The 19,810-nt window shown below is 38.2% G+C and overlaps 1 protein-coding gene across 1 annotated transcript in view; it reads right to left on the reverse strand.

Annotated features, from left to right (window-relative positions):
* Positions 1-12,408, reverse strand: part of PER2 (period circadian regulator 2) — a gene marked incomplete at its 3' end in the record, with an annotated part of 30,183 nt that extends 17,775 nt beyond the window's left edge. Inside the window, exons 1-8 of the mRNA XM_084267276.1 lie at positions 12,137-12,408; positions 10,605-10,673; positions 7,566-7,720; positions 6,951-7,072; positions 5,495-5,696; positions 3,933-3,984; positions 2,553-2,695; positions 2,144-2,222 (exon numbers count right to left, since the gene is read on the reverse strand). Of these exons, the coding sequence (XP_084123402.1) occupies positions 2,144-2,222; positions 2,553-2,695; positions 3,933-3,984; positions 5,495-5,696; positions 6,951-7,072; positions 7,566-7,720; positions 10,605-10,673; positions 12,137-12,393 (1,079 nt within the window). The 5' untranslated portion in view covers positions 12,394-12,408. The remainder of the gene's footprint in view (positions 1-2,143; positions 2,223-2,552; positions 2,696-3,932; positions 3,985-5,494; positions 5,697-6,950; positions 7,073-7,565; positions 7,721-10,604; positions 10,674-12,136) is intronic.
* Positions 12,409-19,810: the final 7,402 nt, after the last annotated feature.

Below are 19,810 nucleotides of genomic sequence, written 5' to 3' on the forward strand. Positions count from 1 at the left end.
TAAGAGTAATAAACTACAAATGTTTACCAGGATATGCATATATCTGGCTGTCACTGCTCTCAGGAGTTAAATAATTAAAAGCAAAACCAACCATGCAGACCACAACATAAATAAATGAAACAAAGTCCTACTATCAGACCAAAATGTAATCACTGTGAGGTGTTTGAGAGTAAGTGGCAACATCAGACTAACAGGAAAGAAGCTTCCATAGTTGCCACAGAGAAGCGATTTACAGTACATGCTCCAGCCCAGCCCAAGAGTAACGGCAAAGCTCTCCATTCAGTAATCCTGCCATTTCTGGTAAGTGATTACTGGAAATAAATGAACTGGTGCGTGGAGGAAGGGAAGCTTAAAATTGTGCCATTAGTCTATTTGAAAAGATGAACCAACCCTGCAAAGTGGCAGCTGGCCTGGAGCATATGTGGGAATGAATGCAAGAGAAAAATCCATGAAGAGGACAGAACTGTGCTGGAATAAGTTCTTTTGTCATTTTAAGCTGTTGAGAGAGATTGTATAAATCATGCCATAGAAAAACAGTTTGTCAGCATTACTTTGTCTCCTATCCTGCAGGAACTCTTCACACTAAGCCATGATGTCTGCACAAGTTAACTAAAAATAGCTGCATCTTAAACTCCAAACTTATCCCCACTGATTAGCCATTCTCATCTTCTAGAGGAGTCTCCCAACAGCTTCGTTTTCCAATTCTTGTTTAACAACAAATATGTGCGCCGCAGTAAGAGTGATGGCCTGACCTCTCTGCAGACAAATTGTCTCAAGAGTCAAACTGCAATTTTTTTTTTTTTTTAAACCTTATTCACTCCAGTTTATCCAAGCTTCCCAACAACCTCCTTTCACAGAATCACAAGGTTGGAAAAGACCTTTAAGATCATCAAGTCCAACCGTGTCCATCAAGTCCAGTTTCTCACAATCCCTCTCTCCTTTGCCACAGTCAAAGATTTTGCCAAGAACGGACTATTTCCTCAGAAACAAGAAGATTCCCACCCAAAAGATACCACTGGACACCAAAATTGTCCATTATGCTGCTGCTCTGTCTGCAGCCACCCCCCACCCCCACCCCTAGACCTGCAAAGAAAATTTTAATACACCGAGATTCTCTACTCCTCTTGTTTTTAAGCATTCTGAAGAAGTCAGATGCTACAACTGCAGCCAACTTAGCTTCCCACTAAGGGGGAAAAAAAATAAAATCAAGGTAAAAATCCCACATAGCACCTCAGTAACCATCGTGAAGAAAACAGCCTGTGTTTAACTCTGTAAAGTCTTTTAAAACACTACAATATTCCAAAGTGCTTCCCTATCCTTAAAAGCTTGTGACATTATACTCTCCTCAGACAAATGTCCTCTAACACTGGACTATCTTTCCTTCTTTTCATGGGCCTCATTTCAATCACCTCAACATCCTTTGAAGTGCCCCAAGTAAAAGCAATCCAGGAGACTAAAGGAAAGCTTTGTTTGCACCTTATTTCCTAAACCTCTAAGTATGCCTTGGGATCACAGGAGCATATCTGATTCTACTCTGAAATGTGAATACTTACTCTAATCAGCTTCCAGGGTTGCCAAAACAATGTGAAGTCTTCAGTCAGTAGAATTTGAGTAGGTTTTGTTTACAGATAACAGCAGCAAGAACTATGAAAATTGCAGTTTGAACTGAGAACTCAGAATGTCGGGAGTGTTTTGTTTGGTTTTTGGTTTGGTTTTTCAGATCTAATGATACATTTAAAAAAGAAAATATTCCAGGTCTATGTCGAACAGCAGAAAGTGACAGCAACATATTGCTTCCTATTAATTGGATCAAAATTAAAAGGAAAACAGAGAAGCTCATGCAGGTAATGATAGCACAGGAATTGTCATTAATTCAGTTTATGTCCAGATTTGCCTCAGATGGAAGGAAAATAGAAGAATAAGGAGTTGTTAGCAGGCAAATAGTTTTCCACTTAAATACCACAGCATAATAGGTTTTAATGCTTAGTGAAAACTGGAGGATGTACTTTCCTTGTGTTAAATCCTTTTCAGTAGTCACACAATTTTTCAACCCCACACAGACATCTTAAATCCTAAAAATACTTGTAAATATACTGGGTAGCTGGCTTATCAGTAACTTGAAACAGTATTTTTTGTAAGTTACCTTTCATCTACATCCTGGAACAAACAGGTCGGTGTGTGCGTAGTTGTAAAAATTCTTTTGTCAGGAGGAATTCTGGGTGCTGAGAAAAAAAAATAAAAGCAGATTAACAACTGGGGTTGTTTCCCATGCACAAAATACTTCAAGCTACGTGTTTCTATTAAAGACTGAGTAAAGTCTAACAGCCCATCTAAGAGCACACAGGAAAGCAGCTTACTAGCTCCCAGACTCTCAGCAAGGGCAGAGAACAAAACCAATTATATTTCACTTAAACAAAGCTTGAGTTCACTGACAGTAACTCATACAGTTTGCTTGCTTAGGCTGAAACTGGCACCATATGGAAATTTCTGTAGCAGAACACAGGACAGTTCTTACTTTCAGGAAACCAAACTCGTCTTTGTGCATGCATTACCTTCATAACCAGAATGTACTTTTTCTGCAAGCAGCACACAGCAAAGCTGGTCCTCTGCTAGTTCTGGATCTTGCACTTTGATAAGGTAAGGAGTCATCCGAAACGGGTGATAGCAAATATCATTTTCACGCTCCTTTCCTGCACTAATAATTAAAACAGAGTTAATTATTTCAATAGATGCATGTTATGCTAAACAGATTTTTGTCTATTGCACTTTCCTCATGAGACAAAGCCTGTGTGATAGCTCCTAAAGCAGCATCCAAGAACTTTACAAATGCTTTTTTGGTTTTGATAGAAGCTAATTCTGATGGGATCCTTTGCATACTAATAAATCACAATAAAGAATACGACAGATTAAATTACTTTGTTGATCCAGTAACCTTGATCTCTGACGTTATACCCAGAGGGATGAATTTACAGTTGCATTTTACGAAGACTGCTATATCCCCTCAGTTAACAGAGACCTTCTTTTACTCAGGATTTATCCTGATGCGAAACTCAGAAATTCTTATCTATAACAGCTGTTTACTTAAAGAATAGTCATGAAAGTAAACAACCATTTACGTAGTGACCAAAAAAAATTAAAATCTGTTGTACTAAACTTATAACAGCACAGCTTTTTAAAACTAAAGTTTTTGGAACCAACTTTACTCGGACAAAACAAGTCTACACCACCACCAGCAGAACTCTTACAGTACATCCAACCCAACACTCCAGAGTTGGAGTGCATTGTCTCCAGCTAGTTTAAGACTTCCTTGTACCTTAACAGTAAGTATTTATTTACTCCAGAAGTAAATAAGTAGTAGGATCCACAGTTTGTGTTAGGAAATGAGAATAAGAACAAACATGGAAAAGTGTCCAGCATTTCCTAAATAAAAGCAACTGAAGTGAATGGGGGCAGGAAAATAAGGAAGAAAAGCAAACCCAAAAGTCACTCAAAATCTGATAAATGCAAAAAAGACAAGTCAAGTTGCCATCATGTATCTTTCCCTACACTACACCTGAGATAAATTTAAGATTAGGCATTAGTCTTCTAGAATAAAAGAGACTCTGTAGCAGGTGCTGAACAGACCAGTTCGATTAACACGAACTGAAGACTTTCCATAGCAGTAAGAGATACATTATCAGCTTCTTCTATGGTGCAAAGGTCAATATTCACACTAATTAACTTTTAAGATGCAACTTCCTGAAATCACTTGGCAGTTTTCTCTGTAGCTTCCACAGATTTATAAACTAGAGGATATGCATATGTTTTGCCTTATGTTCACATTATGGAGAAGTAAGAAACTTACATACCAAATGGTTCTTATAAAAGTTAAGTACTTCTGCAATGCACAGGTTTGTAATTTAACACTAAGCCTTACAATATTGTTGCCTTACCTGATGCGACAGAAAAAAGATTTCTCTTCCATGCAATCCTGGGTGGAAGACTCTAGAAATATTAAACATAGTTCGTAAGTATTATCTCATAGTAACTTGTAATTTTTTAAAACAAGAATTTTTCCTTAAGTGATAAAGTCTGAATTTTCTAAAAAGTTTATGTTCCCTGAAGTCCTGTATGCTCAAGTACATTGCTTAGCACATGCAACTCCATCTGATGCCACTCAGATTCTGAGGCTGGCATGTGAATCACAGCTGCTTGCCTAATAAGCCTTTCACCAAAACCATATCTAAACAGTTCTCCAGTTTGAGCTGTTTACTCCTATCGGTTTTTCTACTGATTGTTATGACAACCAAAACTTTTATTTTTTTTTTTTTATCTGGGACCCAAAATCTGACTTTTTTTTCCCTAGGAAGGCACTAGGACAGCTAGATCATCAAATCTGCTTCCCACCACCCCCACCCTTTCCCCCAAAAAGAGTATTTTTCATGAAGGCTTCCTCATCTTTTTGACCTATTTCCCTCCTTTTTGACAGTAGCCATAGACTGATTTTCCAGGCAAGCTCTGGCCTTTCAAAGGTCACAGTGCACAATACTTTCATTTATTATATTCTGTGGCAGCTGATACATGGGATAGCGGGCACCACCCACTTAATGCCTTTCTGAAATCTGAACCTATACATAGTCATAATAAAATGACAGAAAACATTAAAAAAGTGAATGACTGAATCATCTGTAATTAGGATCACATGATCAGAATTCACCACTGACCCTCTATTGAGCCAGAGGTTGGACCAGAGACCTCACAAGGTTCCTTCCAACATGCTGTATGTATTCATTACTCGCAAAGTGTTTATTACTGATATTTTTTCAGATTAAATATAGTTCACACTCTGAGTTAATAGACTTTGTATAGAATGGGTTGTAATTTCAAACATTTAGAGCAGACCTTGAATTTCAAGTGTTTGGTTAAAATAGCTGGCAGCTATTTCTTGACTTTTCACAGCTGTAGCTACACTAGTGAAACAATCCTCCCACAAATATCAAGTTCTCCAAGACATCTGATCCTTCCCCATCAGCATGCCTAACATCATTTTTTAAAGGCTAAATTGATATACAATTACACCTGCTGAACACACAGTGATGGTAGCTGAAATACATCTTCCTACACTGTAAGCAAGGTATCCAGAATTTAGATAATAACCATTTTAAAAGGAAGGAGGCAGAATGTTATCCCCCTTGTATCTGAAGAAAAACTGTGGTCATTTGATTGCTACCAAAAGTGGAAAGCAACCCCCCTCCATCACAAATATCTACTTCGTTTTCATTCATCATTTGGATGAAAAGGGCATGAGAACCAACAAACAACAATACTCCCAAGACCTTGCCATCAGAAAAGCCCTGCTGATCTCAAAAACTCTTCAGAGGTGTTCTAATGATGGGTTTGCATTGTACCCTCAAAAAGTGATGAAGGAGGAGGGAAGGCTATTAAAAATCAGTTGAAGTATTTGCATTTGCATGACTGAAAGGTTGGAGTAATATCTGCTGTTGAGTGCACTCACCAGCTCTATTGCAAATGTTCCACGATGGCAATCGGTACGGGGTAGTCGATGTATAAAACACACTGACATCCTGAGGTGCCAAGAACTCCACAAATTTGGCATTTTTGAAATAACCCCTCTTACAGCGGAGAATAGAAGCAGCTTGATCAGATATGTACAAAATCTTCCCAGTAATCAAAGAAACAGCTACAGCAAACATATCCTAAAACCAAAAATCTCAGATTATTCAGACAATTCAAAACATTACTCAATTCAGTATGTACTACTTAATTTTTATTTTGAACTTATTAATGCTTTTTTATCTTAGAAAAACAATTAAGGAACTAGTTATATTAGAGAGATATATAGTAAAATTACTCTGCTTATGAAGATGACACTTTTGAGCTACGCAGTAAGAATAATACACCAGCATCTGAACGGGTTACAAGCCCTGAATATCACAGCAAAAAATTTTACAATGCAGGAAGAATTTATGAGTGAAGAGTTTAAGAGCTTCCAGCTATGAACCAGCACATTTTCCTTGTGCTTGTTACAGGCATATTTTAGATTACAGAGTTCAACTGTCTTGTGAATGGCTATGTACATTAGCTTGTCCATGCACTGCAAAATGGAAGAGAGTGCTCTAAACCACTTGGTAAAATAGCGAATAGACAGGTGGAAAAAAATCCCACACAACCATACACACAATCCACGTGTATCACTTCACATTGCTGGTCGTCTTGACGCAGAAGAGCTTCCTGCATCGTAACCTTTAGTGCTCTATCCACTAACACTATACACAAACATAAGAGCTGTCGTCAGAACATCAGTTTCACAAACTCAGATGCTTCAGTTCCGTTGAACAATGTTTATGATATCTAGCTGAAATTCTCAGTTTACTCTAGACTTCCTATTTATTTTACCTTGTAGGCAACATTTACTATTCATAGATACGACCAAACCACCTACTTCAAGCTAGGAAACGTTCCCAATCATGCTATTATTTTATTCATGCCAGAACTTCATACACTCAAGCAGAGGCTTCACAAGGGGAAAAAAAAGTAGGGGGAAGGGGGTCTAATAAGTTTAGCTGCAATTATTTTTTAAGAAACCACAGAATTTCCTTAAAACAAGTCAGACTATCACTTTATTGCTAAAAACTACACTGATTCTCATAGCTGTTCTTATCTGTATGAGAAGATATAGTATCACTAGATCCCACAGCAAGCCTATACCAGTTGCAAAGACTAGGCAGATACCACAGAAGAGGATACTACACACAGCGATTCCAACACTGTCATCACTTTTCCATCACACTAACACAAAGAACTGGTGAAACATCAAATAACTCCAACTGATCTTCATCAGCTTGTTGGCCCAGCTACCAATTCTCCTTGCTAAAAGAAGGCATGCCTGAGACTTAGTTCTAGAAAATACCTTCTGTAGGCCCACTGTAGACTTGGGTCACCATACTCACCGCGTTTTTCATTATGTATTCTGAGGTTATAGTCTCAACTTCTTCCACCGTGTAAGATGACACATTGAGTCCAGCAGGTTGGGATTCATTAATCATCAACAGTTGGTAATACTCCTCATTGGCTACATGAGAATATTAAACAACTTATGTTCAGAAATAAAAAAATCTCATCAATACACATCCAGCCTGGAAGCAACGAGGGGCCAAAATCTTCTTTTGGCATAAGTACAGAACAGGCAGTTGGGAAGTCTGCTCCAAACCAGTTTTTCCTCAGTAAAGCTTGCTCATCAGTAACTCAAATTTACCCATCTCAATATACCCGTATGTGTGTGACCATATATTTTGATCTGTTTGACAGCTCAAACAGTATGAAGCTGTATGTTGTTTTCAAAATAATTTTCAAATAAAATATCAAGCATCTGGAGAGCTGCTTTAACTCCCAAAGGAACACAAGTTAACAGAGCCAACAAATGGGAACGCCATGAAACATCTGTTTAGAGAAGTTGTCAAACATCACAAATTCAGCTTTACACACACAATCACATTTAGATTCCTATTTTAAATGCTTCGTTTTACCCAGGTTAGCATTATCTAGGTAGCAGAATGCTTGATTACCTTTAACTTGTTTAATGCTTTTAAGGGCATATTTCAAAGTCGTTAGGACACTAGATTTGCCTTTAATTCTCTTTTCAGAGGGAAGGTGAGCTTTCAGCTCTTGCAGTGTTTTCAGCAATTCCTTTTGTGTTTTGGCTTTAGTGGACTGCTCACTACTGTAAAATTAAAGACAAAAAAAATGAAATGTCACTTGAATGCTTGAAGTGACACACCATCCACAGAAAAACCCAAATATACTCAGACACTTGTCACATACCTAAATTTGTACACATTAACTTTTGCAGCATTATCAACATTCAAAACTTACAGTAATTCTTAAATAATCTAGAATCATTTAAAATGAAAGATTTACCACCACCTGAAGCCATACTGTAAAGTGTACTCTCTATGTACAGCTGTACATATACCCCAGTAATTATTTTTTTTATTTTATTTTTTTGCCACAGTCTCCCTCCTCCCTTTTTAGTGGTATTTTCCTTAGTTCCTTTCAAATTCAAACTCATAGAAATGTTCATGGACTTCAAAGGAGAGAAGCAGGAGGTCCATTCAAGTCTTCACCTCCTGTTCGAGCAGGTTCTCATAAGAAAGGTCCCTGAAAAGGGAATGGCAGTGGGAGAGCATCAAGTTAACAAAACAAATGGAGAAATCCCTGGAACAACGTATCCCAGATAAGCATGGCAATACATTAAGTAAGATAAGGAAACTTGACCAAATACGTAGGGTAAAGAATCAGAGGAGACTGGAGACAGAAATTGCATTCACATTTCTTAGGTGCATGTTCAGAAGTGCTGTCTCAGTGTAGAAGGTCAAACTACACAGACTATCAGTGCAACGTCAGAAAGTTATCGCCTGCCTTTGCAGTTCCTGATATGTCTCCCCATTATTAAGAGGTGCTGACAAAATCAAAAAGGAAGATAAAAGGAGGGAAGGGAAGGGAGGGAGAGAATGACAAAGATGGGTGGCAGATGGGTAGGAAGTGGTTAAAATGAAAAAAATCACCTTGTCTTTCTCATTGGAGTAGATTTTAAAAGCTAATAATCAGTCACAACAATCAAGAGGATTCTAGAGCTTTTCTTAAACCTTCCTGAAAAAAATTCTTTCCCATCAAAAGGAAGGTCTTCTCTTACCACCCGATTGCCATGGCTGGTAGTCTCTAAGTACCCAAGAGCCACTACAGAAACAATAGTCTTGGCAACTGTACTGCCCTGTGCAAAGAGCTCAATAAAGTGGCTGCAGCTTCCAGGTAATTTTCAAGCATACTTCTGAACCTTTTTCTGGGAAGTTTGAAAAGTTCTTCAGGTAGAACAATCATTTGACAGGTGTAGTGTGTATTTCACCAGTAGTACTTTGAAAGTGACAAAGCTGGCTTCTACTAGAGAATACACATTGTTCTTGTTTACATCACAACCTACTATGAGAAACATAGCATTCGCTTAATCAGCAGTCATTCTGTACTGAGAAATAATGGCAAGGGATAAGACAAAAGAGTATAGCACTCCCTTGGGAAACATTATGTTTGTGCTGTGTGTTAAAATCACATCTACAATGTGGCTTGACAGTTTGGACTGATGCAATCAAACAGGGCCTCATTAATAGAAGAGCCCTCCACACTAGCACTAGGGAAGAAGAGAGGAAAAAGGTTATGAAATATCTGGAGCCCACTGCTGGCTTTGTACTCTGAGTGTGCTCCAACAGAGCGGTCAGACTCTTTTGCAAGAAAAGAAACCTTTCCAAATTAGTCTACAGCAGCAGCAAATATAGAAGACAGGCCTCCTTGGAAAATGAGTAATACAACTCAGCAATGTTTTTCAAAAAAATCAGTAGCATCAGGCACAGCAGCCAACCACAGGAAAGGCATGACTTGCAGAGGACAGAGTAAGCCACGTTCCATTCCTAAAAGATGATCAAATGCTGCTCTGTAACCCACTACACTACTATGCCTGACAGCTGGGGAAAGCACTGTGCCATCAAGATTCCCATTTATTTCTGGGCAAAGAGCTATTAATGAAATTTCAAATAAATAAGTATCAGGAAAATTGTAGTAAGTAACCCCCCAAAAAATCCCACAGTGAAGAAATGTGAATCAATGAGAAAGAAAGATTAGGAAATGCCTTAGCTCCATTCTGTCTTTTATAGTAAGCAACATGAACTCCACAACACATTTCCAATTGAAAATAGAGTGTGGAACGAGATCTCCAAGTGCCTGCAAAGCAGACACAGAAAATAAGTTCAAGCACCGAATGGTGCAAAGGGGCAATTTTAATTTTCCACTTCTCTAGGAAGTGCATCAGGTAGAAACACTTTCAGGTAAGTACATGTAGATAAGGGTCTTAACGTCAGTATGCTATAGCTAAATATCCATGAGCTGCTCAGGATCAAGCTTTGGTCTCCTGATCAAAAGCTGACTTAAGAGACCCAACAAGTACACTAGGGCACTCTGAAGTGTCCAGATCTGAACCTTCAATGTCACCAGGTTTCTCAAGGCTATCAGGGTCAGAAGTAGAGCTCCTACAGAGGGATTCCTGTAGCTGATGCTGGTTTATCCTTACAGACTTGAGGCTTGAATCCTGGCGAATGGAACACAGAAGAGGCAGATGATATGGCTGCTGGACATATCAGAACATATCCAACTCAATGGGTGAATTCTGATGTTAAAAAACTACTAGGTTGCCCCCAGGCAAAGGCTTCAGACTAAATTCTGAAGAGCAGAAGATTTAAAGAAAAGCTTCAAAAAGGTTCAAAGTGAGCCACAAGAATAAAATTACAGAGTTAAGATACCAAATCAAAACAAAGTAACATGACTTGAAAGATTATTGCACAACTTGCACAGAGCAGCAATACAAAGCTCTAATTTAACCAAGTGGTTAATAGGACATGCTACTGATTATGGACAGGAAAAGAATAAAATATAAGATTTCTCGTGTGCTCCTCCAAGTTTAGTCAAAACAAAACAAAAACCCAAAACACAACACTATTTAGCTTCCAGCAGTTAGCATTACATACATGCAAATTACTCAAAATATATGCACATTAATTTACCTGCATCCACTGCTTGACTGATTGTGTTCAGAGTTTGCAATCATGAGACTAAATGCATTAGAGCTTGAACTGGAATAAAAAAAAATAGGAAGAGGTTAACATTAGTAAACCTCACAAACAACTTTTATAGACTCATACAATGGTTAGGGCTGGAAGGGACCTTAAAGATGATCAAATTCCAAGCTCCATGGCATGGGCAGGGACACCTCTCACTAGACCAGGCTGCTCAAGGCCCCATCCAACCTGGCCTTGAACATCTCCAGGAATGGGGCATCCACCACTTACCTGGGCAACCCATTCCAGTGCCTCACTACTCTTAAAGTGAAGTTTTTCCTAATATCCAATGTAAATCTACCCCCTCCCAATTTAAAATGATTCCCCCTCATCCTATCACTCCATGTCCTTCTAAAAAGTCCCTCCCCAGCTTTCCTGTAGCCCCTCCAGGTCTGGAAGGCTGTTATAACATCTCCCCAGAGCCTTCTCTAGGCTGGACAACCCCAACTCTTTCAGCCTGTCTTCACAGGAGAGGTGTTCCAGACCTCTAATCATCTTGGTGGCCCTTCTCTGTACCCATTCCAGCAGTTCCATGGCCTTATGGCCTTCTGGGTTGCAAGCGCACACTGCCAGCTTGTGTCAAGTTTCTCATCCACCAGCACCCCTAAATCCTTCGCTGCAGGGATGCTCTCTAGCACATCATCTCCCAGCCTGCATGGATGAGGAGAATGGCCCCAACACAGGTGCAGGACCTCACACTTGTTCTTACTGAACCTCATGAGGTTCACATGGGCCCACTTCTCCAGGTCCTGCTGGATGACATCCCATCCTTCCAGCATGTCAACTGCAACACTCAGCTTGGTATCCTTTGCAAACTCACTGAGGGTGCACTCAACCTCATTGACGATGTCACTGTTGAAGATATTAAATAATACCTGTCCCAGTACAGACCCCTGAGGGACACCACTTGTCACAGATCACCATGTGGTTATCAAACCACTGACAACTACTCACTGGATGCAACCATCCAACCATTTTCATTTAGTTCATTTTAGTTTTATATGTTCCTATTAATGACTGGCTATCTTGAAAAAAGATAAAAACCTCAAAACTTTAAAAGCTTCTGCTTGTTCTGTTACAAATTTGTCGAAGGTTCTTGCTGTAGCTTTGCTCTGTGCACTATGCTATCATTTAAAAGATGAAAATAACACAGTTGCATCCTTACATGTAAGTTGATGCTTTCTGATATACAATTACAGAAGTTGGTTTACAAGAAAATATGTAGTAAGGCCAATTAAACACACAATGACGAGAAGAAAGATTCAAATTAAGCTGGGCCCACGGAACACCACAGACCCTCTTTTTATGAATTATAATATAACACAATTTACATAATAAGAGAGTACAAGTTAACAGGAACACTCAGCTTCAATCTGAAGCTACACTTTATACCACAATCATTATTCAGAAATTAGATTCAAATTGAAAAATCCTTTAATGACAAGAATAAGTGAAATTTATTTAACATTAGCTACTACCTTTTATGACAGTCTGAAGATTCCATGAGCATTGCTGACTCTTTCCCATTTTCATCAGATTCATGGCCATGAGAATCATGCCCACTTGAGTAGTTTTCATTTGTGTCATTTCCACTGAAGTCATTTCCACTGGATCCACTGCTCATTTCAATATCTTCCTGAAGAACTTCATGAGAGTGTTCAGGCTTTGCCTGAATTTCTGAATCTTCAGCAATCATCTGGCTATGGTTATTTGCAAGTCCAGAATAATCACTCATTTTCTCTTGCTCTTTTGAAGAGAACGATGAAGAAACTTCGTCACTGATACCTGGCTGCTGCTCAGGGTCCTGCTCCTCAGTGCTAGAGTAGAACCCCCTGAACTTGTTAGAGTCCATGGGACACTCATTAGAAACACTGCGAAGACCAAGAGCAAGTCAAGTCATATTCAGAATTGTCTCTCTGTAGAAATTCTGTTTGGAAGCATAGAAGCACAAACCTGAGGAGGAAGGGAAGGAAGAAAAAAATAATTATTTTCTTTTTTGCCTTTGCTGACAAAATGGAATTCTCACTGACTGATGAAATTAAAAAGTAATATTCATTATTAACATATTCAGCATTTCAATGGTGAAAAGGTTTTAAGTTAAATATAATTGCAAACCTAACAATGCTTTATTACAGAAAACAATATTGGGGGGAGGTGTGGGGTGGTGTTTGGGGCTGTTTGTTTTTTGTAATATCCCACACAAAAAGTGGAAGTACAATAAAAACTTGAAAAATTTCCTTCAAAGTTAAGAATTATTTTCATTTCTATTCTCCTATTTTACTGCCTGGATTTGGACAATAGCTGTAGTTATTTTCAGTGAAACTATTCCCCTGGCTTCCAGTTTACCATGATAAACAAAAAAGATTCCATTCAGACATCAGAGGATTCCTTACTTGGCTTAGAGCTTAGGTTCTGTTTGGTTGGGATTTTTAAATACACAGTCTTCTTGAGTTTTTTTTTCTAAGATCAGTTCTGCTGTTTTGACCAACTCTTCCTCCCTTTTGTTAAGGCCCACATATACAGGTAGACTGAATGCATGGCAGGAACAGGGGAAACAAAGGACAAAACCCACCCCATCAACAACAAAATTGTAAGAAACAAGTACGCCCAAGAAGAATTTTAACTACTGATACCAGTAATTCAATGAAAAAATAAAAAATAAAAAAACAACCTTAATTGTCTAGAAAAGTAAGCCTAAAATGAGACAATCACAGTTTTTAAAAGCAAATCCTAATGCACCAGGGTCAAAAATCAGAGTGTATACAGAATTAAGAACAAACTAACATTGAAGAGCCAAAGTAGTATTAAGAGAGCAGTTGAACCTTATGAATAAAGACCTTTAATCTGACTCATTTCCTTGTCTATTTCAGCAACCCACTGAATGACAACACTGCAAAGCCATAAACTAAGAGGCTCTGAACAGTGTAACTCATCCTCAGGGGGAAAAACATAAATCAGTTGTTTCTAAAACAACAGAACCATGTTTGTTCCTTCCTCTTTGTTTCTCTAAAATATTCAAGATTACAATTGTTGACTAATAAACCTCTGACTGGAATAACAAAGTCAATAAAAAAATCTGCAGCTAATTTTTGCTAATATTACCTGCAGCAGCTTCCTTTTAAACACTTTTTTTTTTTTTAGAAAGCCTGTACCAGAAAACATTAACTTCATATTCACTTAAAACACATTATGATTCAATTCCCCTATCCCCAAAAAAACCACCCCAACATTGAAACTATTTTCTTACCCTCCTAAGTGCTGTTTTTCCAACATTTTACATTTATTTTTGAGTTGTTCAGAAGAAAATACTACTCATCTTTTTTGGCTCAAGTAATAGCTAAGATTTGCTTTCATTTGAAAGAGGAAGTGTAGTTTGAGGACATTCATTTAAGCTATCACTAATGGTATACAAATGGAATCTTTTTTTTCTTTACAAGGTTATTCTCTAATACTTTAATACAAAAAGCCCTAAATAGTAGAATATACTGGCATTTCACTTTGGCATATATTGCCTTCAGGTACTCTTTTCCAGGCTAAACAGACATCCTGATATGCTGTTGCATTGGACAGTAGCAGACATGCAATAAATTACACTAAGTCAGAAGAAACTGCTAGAACTACCAAGTAAATTGCTTCTGTCTTAAAAATTACATAACTGGAACATGCAATAAAAGAATATTTGCTCTTGGATGAAACTATAGTATTATTTCACAATGGCACATACTCTAGTGGCCAATGATTAACTAGATAAGATAGTTACCCCTGATTTAATGTCTCTGGCAAATAGAGCTCCCACTTTCACTTGCTCTACTTAGCTAGACATTTTAATGAAATTCTGTCCCTGCACATAGTCCCCTCTCGCCACGCGTGCTCTGAAGGACCCTGACTGGTTAGTGGTACCTGTGCTACTACCTGTAGTATCACAGTCCATGATTAAGTGTACATGGCCATGACTCATTTTATCTGTGACTAAAAATGCCAAAGACTCAGGAGAGTGAATGTAGAAGGTGGCACTGAGAACACCCATACAGATAAGCACAGGGCTTCAAGTATTGCAGCAATAAGAGCATCTGTCTGGTTAAATAACTGAACGCACTCACAAGAAGTCAATTCTCATGTCATCCATACTATTTTTTCTCAGAGGCCACGGAGGTTGGAAAGTTCTATGGAGGACTCTGTGAGTAAAGGTACTCTAGCAAAATACTCAACTAGCAATGGGAAGCCTTGTTTTCCTCCAAGGCAGTTAAAAGTAACCTTGGAGATCACCTGCAGCATTTTGTCCAAAGAAAAAAAAAAATCTGAACATAAGCATTACACAAATTAACACCATTGCTACTAAAATGAAGCTTTTAGAAGAAAGACTGTCACATCATCACCTGAAAAGGCGTTTTAAAAAGTTCCTCATACTATATTCTGTCCCCAAGGTAGCAGTTTCCCCCTCATTTTCTGACCAGATACTACACAGAAAGAGCTTTAGATACAAGAGAAAAAACATACTGCCATAACTGAAACAATATTATCTGCTCATAAACTGTGTCACATGACTTCTTTAGAGGTAGGGGAGCCTGTAAAGAACCCCCCAACTTCCGTCAGCTATACTTAAAGACCTTAAAGAAAAACACAGAAATTGCTACTTATAGGTTCATAAACATGAGCTGCCAGAAGAGACTCTAAGTGTAGAAATAAATTCTTTTAAGATAATTGGCACACTATTACAGTAACACACGTATTAGGAAAATCATGGTGTTTATGGGAAGAGCAATGGTTGTACCTCAACTTTCCTACTGTGAACGCAAACATTTTTCATTCAGCCTTTAAGTGTAACAAACCTCCTGAATTTTGAGGCCAAAGAGTATTACATATGCTATCATAATTGAAGTCTGAAGAGTTGTCCACAAATATTTTTTTAGCAACCTTTGCTTGGAAAATTATTTCCACAAAGTCTTTTCTGTAATCTTTGGAAGTCTGAGAGTCAATAAAATTACACCATAACTAGCACGTAGAGTCCTACAATTTGAAAGTCTGAGCTGTTAAACCACTGATGAGTAATTTTTTCCGCCTCCAAACATCTATTGTCTCATCTCCTCTCTTCTTTCCCTGGCACCTTGGCAAGCTTCTCACAGGTATTTGTAGGAAACTTCAACAGGGATTCTTTAGGTGGCAGAGAATCATTCCATATATATAAGCTGTCCAATAACTTTTGAGGAACTTCCTGTGCCTCTCTGAACAAGAGTTAAGTAACTCAATAACAGTCAAGATTTAGGGTTTGTAAAATTTTTTGTTTTAACCAATGAGTTCAAATTCAGAGAATCACCAACAGAAGAGAAACAGCTACAGGAGATAACACATGAACTATCTTCCTCTTGACAGCTGACAAACTTGTACCAAAAAGCTGCATTACCTCTGTCTCTAGCAACATGCTAGAGGTTCTGCGACTTCGCCCACAGTATCTATGCAGTTCCTATATAACTACATTACAGTGACTGTAATTTAGAGCTCGAGTGTCAGAAACAAAAATGAATATCCCAGTAATGGAGGCGATACAAGTGTGACCTTTAAGATACTTTTCAAGAAGAACTGGCTCAACTCTTTGAGATGGAACAGAGTTCTTAGGCAGGACTGGAAGATAATGTCACTGCAAGTCAGTCTTGCACAAAATTTCTTCTGTTTCAAAATCTCAAAAGCCTCAGTGCCAGAGGCACATACCAGACAGGGTAAGGAATACAGGAAGAGTAAATAGGAAGGAACAAGAAAAACATTATGATAGACTTCCGAGAGCTTCTGCGAAAAGAAGGAAGAGGAGCTGCTCTACAACAAGAGCTTGTATAATAAATTTTAAAAAGCCAATGATAATATATGCAATAAATTTGGATGTATTTTCTAAGAAGAGATTGGAATTACAGACTGGCAATTACCCTACACCATGCTCTGTGCCTGTAATTTTAGATAAGATCACTGCATCTGGCTAGACTTTACTCTCAGACAGAGGAAAATCTTAAGTGGAACATCTGCATGCGTATGCAAGCACCACGCAAACACTTCAGGAGCACTGAGGGTCAGTCATCATGGAGAGATTAATTAACATTAAAACTCTTCTCAGTCAAAATGACAAAATAAATTGCACATACTCATCCCACTTACAGACTTGAATACATTTCCAATCGCTAAGCAAACAAGAACGGAAAGGTAAAAGCCAGCATGCTTTCTTTCCCAGCCTGAGATTCTCTCCTGTTACCTCAGTTGGTGGAAGGTAATTGCATCTCATACCAAGTTCAGTAAGCAAACAAATATATTAAGCCTTCTTTTTCTCCTTATTTTCTGTTCCATCTTTCCAAACTTTTGAGGGAGGTTGTCTGTTTTAAACTTCTTTGACTTTGGGAGGTTTGCTCTGTCTAAAAGAGTACATTGGGGGGTTTTGTGAGCCTGTGGCCTTAAAATCAAGCTTAACTGGTGCCAATTTAAGATTAAGAAGAAAAACACACCAAAATACATATGGAAAAAACACTTGAAGGCATTGTTTTTTCACAATTTCTTGAAAAAACTTTTCTTGAAAAAAGAAAAAACCTAAGAAGGGCTGTAGAACACCAAGGAGTCAGATGGCTCAGCAAGTTGGAGTTTTTCAGCCTAGAGGCTCAGGATAGACCTTATAGCACTTTCCAATACCTGATTTACAAGGGTATGGAATTACAGGACAAGGGGGAATGGCCGTAAAGCTCAAGGAAGGGACATTCAGATTAGCTATTAGGAAGAAATTTGTTACTGTGAAGGTAGTGAGGCACTGGCACAGGCTACCCACAGAAGCTGTGGCTGCCCCTGGATTCCTGGCAGGGTTCAGAGCCAGGCTTGAGGGGGCTTTGGGTACCCTGGGCTAGTGGAGGGTGTCCCTGCCCATGGCAGGGGGTGGGATTGGATGGGCTTTGAGATTCCTTCCAACCCAACCCAAACCATTCTATGGTGCTACAATTCTTTTGAAACTATAGCATTTAAACTCAAAAGCCTTGTTTCAGTAGAGATTTAGCTACATTCATATAACAGATATTTTCCAGATGTCTTTTCACATTAAAAAAATATGTCTAATACTGCCATTTAAAGAAAGGAAAACTAAAAGTCCAGAGTCAAAATTATCTCCACTTACTCACTTCTTGAATTAGAATATCTGAAGATTTCAGACTATTTTTTCAATTAATATGAACTTACCAATACTCACAAATTAAATAAGAGGTAAACCCAGCTTATGAGTATACATTAGACGTAAATATTTGGGACTATTAACTGTACTAGCACCAATATAAGACATTCCTAATGGTCAGGATTCACTCTTACTGAAGATCTGTGCAAGAATAAGAGCTTACACATGTCTTCTGGATGACTCCCTTGCAAAATGTTAAATTTTCTCATTTGTATGACAAATAACTAGCAGGAGTTTAATCATATCATGCAATTTTAGAGAAAATTTAGAATTAACATCTACAATGAATGCACTCTCCCTGTGCAATTAGACAATAATTATATGCTTAGTAGTAGCAAAACATTAGAAAAAAAATGTTGAAAAACAAACAATTATCCAAGAAGTGCCTTTTGTAACTGCACAACTTCACCAGCAATAACATTGAGATCTAAAGGGTTTTTTTTTTTCAAGAGTAGAGCGATTAACAGAATATCTTCACTAGGACACTTTCTGGGAGGAGGGAGAAAAAGAGGGAAAAAAGATGGCAGTGTTATCAGACTTCACTATAGTAAAAAATATAACAGAAGCTGCTTAAAGTCCTACAAGACTCTCAATTAACAAAAAAAAGCAGGTTTCTTTAACTGATTCCTCATCTCACTGCAAGTCATGATGGGCAAGTTTTGCTCTTTTTCTCAACAAAGAATGAGGTGTAAGTTGATTCTCTATTTCTGTCAGTAAAGTGATTACCATCTAGAGTATGGGGTTTCCATAAAATCTGAATTTCACAGTGTTCATCTAATAATGTGTTGATAAGGATTCACCTTTCAGTTCAAAAGCCCTGAACACAGGACTGTTATTTAACTAAAAGTCAGTAATATCTTTTTAAAGGTGACCCTAATTTCCCACCACTTACAGCTGCCACTTCACAACTGAGGAACTGACCAAGCCATAGCTTTGGTCCAGAGTCATCTAAGTGCCACCCTGAATTTATAGCAGCACCTACACAGGAAAATGTCAGCATAAGCACAAGGCCAGGGCCCTTGCATTCATAGTAAAGATGCTTCCTTCCAACCAGACTGTTTCCTTAGTGAAGAGACTCAAACCTGAATTTAAGAATATGTACAGTTTCAGGCTAAAAATGTTTAGTTTCAAATAAGGTATCTCCCAGTTTATACCCCAAAAATAGTTCTGAATGACTGGGGTGGGGGGGGGGGGGGGGGGTGTTTTTTATATATATATATATATATATATTTGTGTGTATATATATATATAACTGAAATAATAGTTCTAAGATAAAACAAACAGAACAGTATAGTTTCTGCATAAGCTTTAGGGGAGCAGGAAGAGAAAGCATCTTTCTACAAACATGAATCATAACAATTACGCATGTTTCTTACCTGTTTTTTCTATGAAAAGTTGGTAAAAGTGTTTATCAAGCTCCCTCCCAGCTAGCATCAAAAGCATGAAGTGCCTAGGTCCAGAGTCTCTCTCATGCATTTAATTCTTGTCTCATCCTCTTCTACTGGAAATCTTTGACCATTACAGAGTCCGGACACCTCTATAACTATAAAATATAAAAGAAATACCTGGGCCCCCCAACAGTGTCCTCTTCAAACAGATACCAGAGAGATGCTCTGTTATGCCATGCCTATGCAGATAAACGTTGGTTAAACATGAAACTGTCATCCAGCAGAGGAATCAGATACAAATTTGCATTTTAAACACTTCTCATATAAAATAAGATCTTTAGAGTTTTAAAAGCACAGAATCTTCTACACTAGATAAAATAACCCTTCCAATTCGCTATCAGTATGGTATCACACCCATAGCCTGCATGGGCTGACACAGCCACTACGAATGATGGCCAGCCTCTCCAGTAGATAGAGCAAAATGCCTGATGCAGTCAAAAGGAGCTCCAAGTGCTTAAAAAGTTTGGTTAGAATACCATTTTGATCTAAACTTACCTATATCACTATAGTCTTGG

Source organism: Gallinula chloropus (assembly GCF_964237585.1).
Source record: "Gallinula chloropus genome assembly, chromosome: 8".
In the NCBI taxonomy this organism is placed as follows: Eukaryota; Metazoa; Chordata; class Aves; order Gruiformes; family Rallidae; genus Gallinula; species Gallinula chloropus.